The following is a 10,525-nucleotide window of genomic DNA, read 5'->3' as shown; positions in this document are numbered from 1 at the left end:
CCTGCCACATTCACACAAACCCACTGATATTTTCAATGCATACAGGCCAGGGAGGGATAAGACAGGCTTAGGAGATAAAAAAGCAACAGACGCTGGGACACAGAAATACAAAGAACCTCAGAGCAGAAGAGCAGCCTCAGCTCTACTTATTCCTGTTTTCTGTTTCATTTGCAATCATTTGTTCCTCATTTCCAGTTAAGATCAGCCTTGAATATCAGCAGTGTCCAGTGAGTTACTCCACAAACCTCCTGCCCTCACACTGGCGTGCAGCCAGAAGCTGGCTCCAGGAGATGGGTGACCATCCTCAGGGCCAAAGGGAGGGAGTCATTCACCTCTCTCTGAAGCCGTGTGCTGGCCACATCCATGGGGGGGTTGAACACAAACTGAGCCACGCTGGGCATCTTCAGCAGGTTCATGAGCTCAGTTGCCCGAATAAGGATCTCCTCAAGGTCCTCCTCGCAGTAAACAGAGGTGACAGCAGGGCTCTGCACAAATGTCCTCATCTTGGACAGGAACATGGACACTCTGCAGGAGAGGAGGATGCAGACATCAGCTGGCAGGACCTTTACACCCAGCCAGGTCACTACTTAAGCCTTTGAACGCCCACAGACTAGTGCAATTGAACATCAGGTGACAGAGCATTAGTCAGCAGATGAATCCCACTTCCCCAAACTGTGCCCCTCCACAGCTTATCTCCTCTGTCCCGTTTCAGTATCAGGTTCCATCAGTCGACAAATTCGGTCATTTATCATTAGCAAACCCATGTTTGGACTCATGAGATCTGGACGTTTCAACCCTTTGCCAATCCCCACCATCCGTCCTCACCTGGGGATCAAGTCCTGGCTGCGGGCTGCCAGCTTGGTCAAGGTGGCCATGAGGACACTGATGGCACGGGGGGCACAGCTGGGGGTGCTGGCCAGTGGCCGGAGCTGGGTGATCTCAAACAGCACGGCCTCCAGGGTCTCAAAGAACCGTGTGATCTGCTCCACAGTGCAGCGCTTGTCGTAGGACACTGACAGGTACTCCCCGACAGCCCAGACCTGGGGCAAAGGCAGATGTGCTCAGGGCAAGCACAAGGAGAGGGAATCAAGTAATTTTTAGGGAATAGAAAATCAGGTTCGCTGATGCTCTAGGAGGGGAAAGGGAAGGTGACCGCCAGATTGGACCACAGTTGGAGCAGCCTGTGGCAGATGCAGACAGGCCCCGCTCACCACGTGGGTGAAGATGGGCTCCTTGCTCTGGATGTTGCTGACTGCTCCTGAGAACTCCAGAATCTCTGTGGACAGTTCCACGACGAGAGCAGGGTGTAGCTTGCAGAGCATGGCCAGCTGTGAGCTCAGCACCCTGGAGCAGAGAGAAGGGCAGAGCTCAGACCATGGGCAAGGTGGTCATCACCCGTCCGAGGAGGGGCTGGCAGCACCCAGCCAGTGGCACAGCGCTGTACCCTCAGGGTGTTCCTATTTTTCACCCTTTAAAGGCGTGTCACAGCAGGGACTGGGCCACAACTGAAAAGGCTCCTGGGCTGCTCTGGGATGCCAGGCTGCAGCCAGCGGAAGGGCTGGGAGCTTGGCTGGGCCTTCTGTCCCCTCTCACCTGTACACGTCATCTTTGAACGTTGGGATCTCGTAGAGCTGGTCGCTCCTCTGCAGCAGCAGCACCACCAGCTGGTTTATCAGAGACCCATCTGCAGACTGAAAAACAGCCCTTGTTTCAGCAAGGGCTGAAACAAGTGGCTTTCAGCAGACAAACCCCAAACTAACCAGCCACATCAGACAGCTGGCAGAGAAACTGCCTGATCTTGCAAGGGGGTAGCAGTGCAGAAAGCAGCTATCGGGCACTCTGCTCTCACCCCTCTCCTTTACAGCTGGCTGAGAGTACAGAGTGAACCTGACACTGCATCATGGACCTTTTCTGCTTCTCTGCATGAAGTGGCCAGCTCAGTGCTGGTTCATGCCAGTATTAAACCCACCCTCCCCTGGTGCACCCCTCTCTTGAAGCTGCAGCGTCTTAACTATTTTGCTTCTTCAACTGCTTTTCACACAACAAGAGACCCCTGTGGCACAAGTGGGAGCCAACCTCCCCCAAAAGGACATACCTCTGCCACCACCCTGAAAAAGAGCTCCAATAAGACAGGGACAGTCTCTGCACACTGCACCACCCTTGGGTTGCCAGCCAGGGATCCCAGTAGCTGCCGAAGTGGAATCAGACTGTAGGCAAGAGAAGAGTTACTGCTGAAGGCTTGTTCCCAGCTACTCTCCTGGTTGCCCTTCCCTATCCCCCACATGGCCTCTGAGTGCTGGCAAAGCTGACACAGGGAAATCCACCTCGCCCCAGCCCCAGAGTGACTGTGCCTTTCCCAGTAATCCCAGTGCTGCCTCCCAGAGCTGAATGGCTGAACCACACCCTGGTGGCAGGCTCCCACCTCTCTGGGGTGTCCTGAGGAGCAGATCTGGTGCGGAGAAGATGCTGGAATGTGCTCTTGTAGAGGGGATGACGAAAGGCTTCCAGGCAGGTGGCTGGTTTCACAACTGGGTCACTTGTGGCCTTCTCAGAGGTAGGAAGAGCAGCTGCCCTGGCAGGAAACACATAGAGAACATGATGCATTATGAGAACAGTCCAGGACACAGCTGGAATCATGAACACTGAACACTGAACCAGTGACAGCAAGTTGGTTAGTCCAGGCCCTCTGGAAGACAATCAGTATGACAGAAAATTATGAGCTCAGCCCCTCCCCATGCTCAGGCAACAGTTCCAGACTTGCTTCTGTATCGCTCCTGGGAAAGGGAAAACCAGCACTCTGCACCCTCAGTCACCCAAGCCCACCAACATCTCCCTCTTGGATGTCTCTCTTTTCTAAGCACTCCAGACAGAGATGTTGATGTTGGGAGGACAAGGAAGAGCAGAGGTACAGCCAGTTCCAGTCCTATTTCATCTTCCTGGAGACTCACAGGTCCTAATGACCTCAGGAAGAAACCTCTGTATGCCTTCAGGGGAACAAGCCAGAAAAGGGGGGGAAGAGCAGGGAGGGAAGATCAGGTAGCCCCCACCTCTGTGCTGAGGTGTTGGCTCATGGCAGACCCAGCATGTGGCAACCATTTGGAGCTGGACAGGGAGAGGAGAATAACAACAGCTCCCTGAGCCCCAGAGACAGTCCAGCTTTGTGTTAACCTGACTGTAGATCTGTGACAGCAGCAGCCAGAGGAAAGCTGGGGCTCAGAGAAGAGTGTACTGGGCTGTGGTCAATGTCAAGACACTGATGAGCAAGTGAGAGGAAGGGAAGGTGCATTACCTGAGCTGGATGTCCAGAGCTGCTGTCAGACAGGGCAGGTCAAGCAGCAAATGGAAGATCTCAATGGCTGTGTCTGCATCCAGCAGAAATGGGAGAAGGTCCACAAACTCTGAGATAAGAGGTGGGCTGTTCCATGCCAGGAACTGCAAAGAACAAGCAAAAACTGCTGCACTATCCCAGCTACCCCACCACACACCCAGACAATTCCATGCTGTGACAGAAGGGATGGGGAATGGAAAACCACTTCTGAAAAGCAAAACCAGAGAAATCTGAGGGTTTGGTCAAAACCCAGGAGGCTGCTGGAAGCTCAGCACAGGCCTCTGGCAGCTGCTTCAGTGGCTGGTAAGCTGCAACTTACTAAACTTTTCCAGGAACAGTGCTGTGTTCTGTGTTCACTGTGCTTCCCAACCCACTGGCAGTCCTGTTAACACAGACTCTCCCCTCCTGGCAGTGCTAAACACACCCAGAACCCTCTTCCCTCTTTAAAACTCTATAACAGTCCTTCTTGCCTGTGTTCTCCCTGGCACTGCCATGGAGGCACTTGGAGGGCTCTGGGGTGCAAACAGGAAGTTCTGGGGCACATAAAGGAATGTGAAGCAGGCTCTCCCCTCTGCTGCTCCAGCAAGCTGTACCTTGAAGAGATTTGGGAAGCTCTGCCTGAATATGCTGGAGGTGTCTGTGAAGAGCTGGCTGTTGTCTTTGCAGAACTGGACAAATTCGAAGGCCAGTGATGGGTTGTGGAAGAGCTGGGCCGGGATATCAGTGAACAAGTGTTTGTAGATTGCATCCGAATCCACAGCTGCCAGTTTGCCTGGGAGGACACAGCACATCACTAAGCACAGCCCACCCAGCAGCCCTGCCAACACTGGCTCTGGGGGCTAAGCTAGATCTGGGTTATGTTTTTCTAAAAAGCATGGGACCCCTCAGCTCCTGGGTCTCCTGGAGTGGGATCATCCACCCCAGAGTACAGCCAAGGTGGAATTACCAACTCTGGGAGCCAGCAAACTATCAGGACAAAAGGCTGTGCTGGAGTATGCAAGACTAGATTGTGGATGAGGGAGTGGGAGCTGATGACTTACTGTGGTTCAGGAAGAACTGGGCAATGGGCAGTAGTGCCCTGGCATAAGTGGCATCCCCACAAATCCTGCCATGCAGGATTTTCAGGAAGGAGACAGCGCGGTACACGTAGGAAGAGTCCTGCTTGCAGATGATGTCCATGATTGTCACTGCCTCAATGAGACACTGCAGGAGAGCAGAGAGTCAGACTGGAGTGGGGGAAGCCACAACTCCCAGAGTTTCAGCCCCACCTCTGTGTACTTACAGCTCTCTGCAGGTCTCCGTCATCTTTCTTCAGGGGTCCTGCCAGAGAAAGGAGTCCAAGTTACACTTTGAGCCCAAACAGGAACATTGGACTGGCAGTTTGAGCACTGACTCCAATTTCAGGACAGGCAGGAACACATCCTGATCCCGATTTCAGGCTAATGACAAACAAGATTCACAGCCTCCCCTGCAAATCAAGGGGAGGAGGCAGAACATGGCCTTTGCCTCCAAATCCCTCCCAACACCCCAGCTCAGGGCTGGTCAACAACTTGCACCAGCAGCTGCAGCAGGTCCCACCCCTGGAGCCTGACTGTGCACTCCAGGGAGTGAGATCCCAGCCCAAACATGCAGTGAACCAGAAATGTTTTCAAGAACGCTGCCGGGGAGCTCCAGGGAGGGTTCATGGCAAGACTCACGCCGGGTGCTCTGCTCAATCAGCCGCTGGCAGTACTCGAAGGCTTTCTCCCGCAGATGCTCCTTCGGGGGAAGCAGGCGACTAGAGGTGGATGTAGTTGAGACCATGGATGTAACAGACCTGTCCATTCCTGGTTTGTCATCTACAGAATAAAGAATACAAGTGTCAGCTCATGCCATGGGTGATGTAACCCATGCAGTGGCCCAGCAACAGCAAAGGAGCTGAATGTCCCCAGTGCGGTGCGAAAAACAGGAGGGCAGGGGAGAAGGGAATGTTACAAGAACACTAAGGAGATGCTGCCTCCCACCACCCAGCCTTTCTTTCTTAGAGACCCATGGGGCTTTGTCTGAAAGCAGGGGACTCACTGAATGAGTAACTCCTCGAGTAAGGCTCACTAAGGATCACTCAGCAGGCTTTGTGATAATCCTCCCAAAAGCTCCCCTGCTCCTAGCCCAAGATCTCTGAACTCTTGCCCATATTCCTGCCACTGAGAATCACAGAATGGTTTGGGTTGGAATGGACCTTAAAGATCATCATCTAGTTCCACCCCCTTGCCACGGACACCTTCCAGTAGACCAGGTTCCTCCAAGTCCCATCCAACCTGTCCCTGGACACTTCCAGGGATGGGGCAGCCACAGCTTCTTTGGGCAACCTGTGCCAGGGCCTCCCCACCCTCAAGGGGAAGAATTTCTTCCTAATATCTAATCTAACCTACTCTCACTTTGAAACAGAGGAGGTTGCTGGTTGCTGGTACAGCCACCTCGTATGACATCTCAGAGCACACACCCCTCTTTGGGGCTGCAACTCACCCTGGCCTTCAGACCTTCAGTCCATACCTGGATTAGGGGCTTTCCCCTCTTGGCCCCCATAGAACAGCAGCCAGTTTCTCAGCATGGAGAAGGCCTGCACGTTGAGCCACTGGTCCTGTGTGTAGTGCTGGCCCACTGAGAGCACTGTGAAGAAGTCTGTAGCAATGGCACCATCCACCTCTGTGACGGGAGCAGGCTGAGAGAAAAGATGCAGCAGGTCAGACCCTGAGGGAAAGGCTGAGTGGGAAGGCAGGGAAAACTCGACTGAGCCCATGGAGACAAGTAGCCCTCATTTAGGGTCCTGCAAGAGGGCAGATATCAGGCAGAGAAAAGCCAACTGTCCTGGGTCCTTCTGCCCAGCTGAAACACTCCAAACTTTCTCTGACACTGGCCTCATTTGCAATTACCTTTTACTCTGAGGTACATGGGCACTAAGACTCTTCCCTTAAAATTACTTCAAGGATTTAGGTTGCATATTAGGAAGAAATTTTTTACAGAGCAAGTAATTAGACATTGGAATGGGCTGTCCAGGGAGGTGGTGCATTCACCATCCCTGGAGGTTTCTAAGATGAGACTGGATGTGGCACTTAGTGCCATGGTCTGGTAACCACAGCAGTGTTGGATCAAGGGTTGGACTTTATGATCCCAGAGGTCTTTTCCAACAGCGTTGATTCTATGATTCTATGATTAAAGCTCTGGCTCTACAGGAGAACTTTTAAATCCTGGAGCTATAAATCCCCCTAGTTTGCTTTCCTGTGTCTTGACCACTTACTCCACAAAAGATGCTTAAGAACAGCAGCACTTCCAGGCTACCATTTTCCAAAGGAAGGTGATTCTGGAAACCTGACTAACAAATGCCCCTGTGAGGTGACCACGGCAACTCAGCACTCACCTGTTTGGTTCTGGGACTGGAGAAGAAACCTCCTGAGGGCTGAACAATTCCTTGCTGAGTACTCGCATACCTCAGCCAGTCAGCCAGCTTCCTACTGACAGCATCGGTCTGCTCTGTGCAAGGAAAGTCACAGGGTCACTGCCAGACTGGGCAGAGAAGCAGCCTCTGCACCATACCCCTGTTAACCCTATTTTTCTCCAGCCTAGATCACTGTCTTTCTGATCCAGCATTCTGTAAAGGAACTGGCATGCCAGGGTTGGATGCCCTGTACTCCTCATCCTACCTCCGAGTCAGGGAGTGAGTGCTGGAACCAAGGACTTCTGCTACCACATCAATCAAGAGGTACTTGTTCCTTTGTCTCCACCTACAGCTGCTATTAGAAGGAAGGTACAAAAACCTGTCACTCTCTTAAGCAGTGTCTGGCTTCAGCTCTGCAGCCAAAGGCATAAATCCCTCCCTGAGGACTCACAGGTAATCCTGCCTGCTCTGCCAGCCCATACATCCCTGCCCAACATCCTCCCCAAAGCTTCTCCTGCACACTGCACGACTTCTGCAAACCTCACAGGAAACTCCCAGAAACCGGCTCTTGCTCACAACACAAATCCCCGTGATTTTAAGCCTGGAGTGCTTTCCTAGGTTTACTCACCAGGGTACATCCCTCACCACTACCAATACAGTCCTGCCTCTCTTATGAAGAGCATCTCTAGTTGTTTCTGCTCCTCTCATGGACAGATGCACAGGCACATCTCTGCTTCTCCCTCTCACTTTGGTTGATGCCCTTCAGGATAGCTACAGTTTCATACTCCTATTGCATGTGGAGACCTCAGCTAGAGCACAGTTACTGTGATACAAATCCATATCCAGGATTTGACTGGAAGGCCCAGCCCCATTTTTGTGTGTTTGAATGTATCTCACCCAGTAAGTTCACTTTCCTTGTGGCCCAGGTGTCACTTTTGACAGCAGTTTCTAACTGAAGCCTTCTGATCACTACACAGATCACAGCCAGGTGGCAATCTCAGCCCTTCCTACATATTTACCTTCAGTTAGAGATTCTGGTGAGAGACTGATGACATTTGCCAGGACAGGAAGGAGGAGCAGAGCACTCTGACCCTCGGGCAATCTTCCTTCAAGGACTTTTACAACCCGCTGCCCCACAGCAGCCACTTCACCCTTCTTATTTCCCTTAAAAATAAAGCAGAGGTAAAGCTGGGCAGACAATCTACCAGTGCTAGAACCCAACACCATGCAATCTCTTCCATCAGGCATCAGTACAAAAGTCAAACACAAAAAGGACTCACAGCACAGGCTATTTTAGCACATTTTACAGAGATTTTCTGCAATTTGAATTCACAGATCCCAAATGATGGGGCTGCTTATGTGTGTTACTGAGTATATTTTTACACTGTGGAGCTGCAGGACAGTCTCAAGGCTGGATATGGGCAAGAGGAGCTTTGGAAGGCAGCACATCAGCAATACTTTTGTGGTTTCTGTTTCATTTCCTCTAGCTAAGTAAGACTCAAATGAGTGTCAGAAACATAGGAGACATTTCTAAACACACAGTGAAACTCAGAATGAGAAGTTTCAGAAAAATATTTTATCTTTAACAGGCACAATAATAATAAAAGGAGTAGGGGAAAAAAAAGAAGTTTCCAGCTTAATCCCCAGGCAGCTCTGAAAACAGGAAAGTCCTCATGTTTTCTTCTCCTTGGAAAATCTGGATCTTTGCAGTGTCATTCACATTTACAGCCCTACATGTTTTATAGGTTCCGTGTATATTTTTTTCTATTTGGACGTGAAAGCCAGTATCATAAAAAGGAGTAGTAAATTCACTCTAAAATCTTTTGCTCTCCAGGTTCAAGCAGCCCTGGTTTGAAATCTATTCCAGCAGCCAGCACTAAAGGGTTCCTTTTTGCTTCCAGGGCATCAGTTTTTAAACGTTACAATTTTAAGCAGTTTTTGTTATCAAATGCCAAACACAAAAAAAAAGCTGCCATTTTTCCCTATGCAAAGCAGAATAATGAGGTTCCTTAAATGAACATTGTAATGCTTTTGCTTTTTCCTATATACTTCCAAATGATTTTCACCCTCCTTGAGCTCAGGGAGGAGCTCGGGAACAGGGAACAATCAAAAAGCAAATCCATATTGACAAGGGAAGATTTGTGACTTGACAGGTCATTTACCTGAGCCAGAAGGACGGAGGATACCAGGCTCAAGAGCTTTGTATCCTGAATCTCATCACAGCGGAGGATCAGATCATTGCAAGGTGACATCTCTCTCAGGATGGCAGCACATAACACCTGAACCTGCTCAGGGCTTTTGGGCGAGCACAGCACTGTCTGCAACAGCTCCACAAACTTGCCATCCAGCCTGCAAGAGCCACAGCAAAGCATCACGGCCAGGCAAAAAAAGATTCGGATGTTTATTTCCTGCGTATTTTTGGCTTGGGGATGATCCCCCTCAACAGTGACTGATGTCATCTTATCATCTCCACTTCTGAATGCTTTTCCTCTTGATGGAGAGCTCAGTGACACCAACACTTGTTACTCCCACTGCAAAAGTAGGCAGACACCTTGTGCTTATCTTTGGGGGGGAAGGCAAGGAGGGGCTTAATGTTTATATCGAACTCAGGGTTTCCAAAAAAACAGGGCGTTTTTTTTTAAAGCACTAACCCACCACCTTCCTTTTATTTGCTGTGGTTAAGAAAGCAACGCTTTGCTTCCCTGAGCACCAAGAGAGCCACAGAACGCTCACTCACCTGCGGGGGTACTTGGTGGCGGCCACGGTGAGGTGCAGCCTCCGCAGCCCTTCCGCGGCCTCGGCGCCCGGCTCGGGGCCCTGCAGGAGGGCGGACACGCGGCCGGCGAACCTCCGCAGCTCCTCCTCATGGATCTCCCTGCCAGGGGAGGGGGGGACAGCGGCTGTCAGGACCCCGGACCCGCAATTCCCGTCCCCATCACTCCCCCTACGCACCCACCCCGGGCCCGGCTGCTCCCTCAGCGCCGGGCGCGGCCGCCCCGCCAGAACCCCGGCCGGCCCCGCGGGGTCCCTGCCGCGGTCCCCCGGCCCCCCCGAGGGATCCCCAGCACACCTCGCCTGCCTGAGGAAACTCTCGGCGGAGGCCGAGAACATCCCGCACCCTCCGCACGGCCCCGCGCCCCGGTGCGCCCCCAAAGCGGCCCCCCATGGCCGGCCGGTACGCCGGGGGCCGCCTCCGGGGGGACGCGGCGGCTGCTGCACGAAGGTTCCGCCCGGCGGCGCTGGGCCGCGTCCTGCCTGCACATAGGAGGGGTAATGCCAAAATTATCTCCATTGCAGATCGTGGACTACTTCGAGGTGCTGCTGCTGATATTCTCCACCTCAGGAGTCAGAGGAGAAGCTTGGTTCCGAGGTCATCCTGCACGGCATGAAGGGGAACAGCTCTGGGGGCTCAGATCTATGGAAAACATCATCACATGGCAGAGAGGTGCCAGAGATGGGTTTTCTAAGTGTCATGGTAAACGGTATCACACCAGCCTTTCTTGCAACCTGTTCACAAAACAGTGTTTTCCAAAACTGGCAGGAGATGTTAAAAATAGCTGTTCAGCAGGTGGGTCTCCAGCACTTCCAAAAGGTTAAAAATCCATTAGTATTTCCCCATCAGTCTCGTCTCTCCTGACAGTGAACGAGGCAGAAGCTCTCACCACCATGCTGAGCATCCCCCTGGGAGGAGGAGGAGGTGTCAGGGGAGGAAAGGCTGGCACTTTGCCCTTGGGTACCTCCCTGCCCTGCACCCTCCAGGCATTAGAGTTCATTAACAGCGT

The 10,525-nt window shown here is 52.1% G+C and overlaps 2 protein-coding genes across 3 annotated transcripts in view; one reads left to right on the top strand and one right to left on the bottom strand.

The window, feature by feature from the left end:
- The window catches only part of RADIL (Rap associating with DIL domain), a 227,949-nt gene that overhangs the window by 26,321 nt on the left and 191,103 nt on the right, over positions 1 to 10,525 (top strand). The window lies entirely within an intron of this gene.
- On the bottom strand, positions 107 to 9,947 carry AP5Z1 (adaptor related protein complex 5 subunit zeta 1). Of its 2 annotated transcripts, none has more exons than XM_064673200.1 (17): positions 9,814 to 9,947; positions 9,481 to 9,618; positions 8,906 to 9,092; positions 7,763 to 7,907; positions 6,726 to 6,838; positions 5,861 to 6,029; positions 5,026 to 5,166; positions 4,611 to 4,648; positions 4,369 to 4,531; positions 3,922 to 4,100; positions 3,290 to 3,432; positions 2,423 to 2,572; positions 2,096 to 2,207; positions 1,594 to 1,691; positions 1,212 to 1,344; positions 826 to 1,040; positions 107 to 525 (listed from the first exon to the last, which is right to left on the bottom strand). In XM_064673200.1, exons 1-17 carry the CDS (start codon positions 9,852 to 9,854, stop codon positions 255 to 257), a joined length of 2,436 nt encoding a protein of 811 aa, XP_064529270.1. In that variant the 5' UTR covers positions 9,855 to 9,947; the 3' UTR covers positions 107 to 254. The 2 variants fall into 2 exon arrangements, with proteins under 2 accessions (XP_064529270.1, XP_064529271.1); XM_064673201.1 differs by having other exon boundaries at positions 5,026 to 5,154.

This window comes from Pseudopipra pipra, chromosome 16 (genome assembly GCF_036250125.1).
Source record: "Pseudopipra pipra isolate bDixPip1 chromosome 16, bDixPip1.hap1, whole genome shotgun sequence".
NCBI classification, from domain to species: Eukaryota; Metazoa; Chordata; class Aves; order Passeriformes; family Pipridae; genus Pseudopipra; species Pseudopipra pipra.
This window is presented reverse-complemented; position numbering and strand designations above follow the sequence as displayed.

Bases quoted from the DNA above. Each gene is read 5' to 3' on its own strand.
- AP5Z1 (XM_064673200.1), bottom strand. From the start codon at position 9,854: ATGTTCTCGGCCTCCGCCGAGAGTTTCCTCAGGCAGGCGAG. The intron at 9,093-9,480 runs GTGAGTGAGCGT...TGGCTCTTGCAG, and splicing joins GCCACCAAGTACCCCCGCAG to GCTGGATGGCAAGTTTGTGG. The intron at 6,030-6,725 runs GTGAGTGCTGAG...CTTTTCTCTCAG, and splicing joins CCAGTCCCAGAACCAAACAG to CCTGCTCCCGTCACAGAGGT.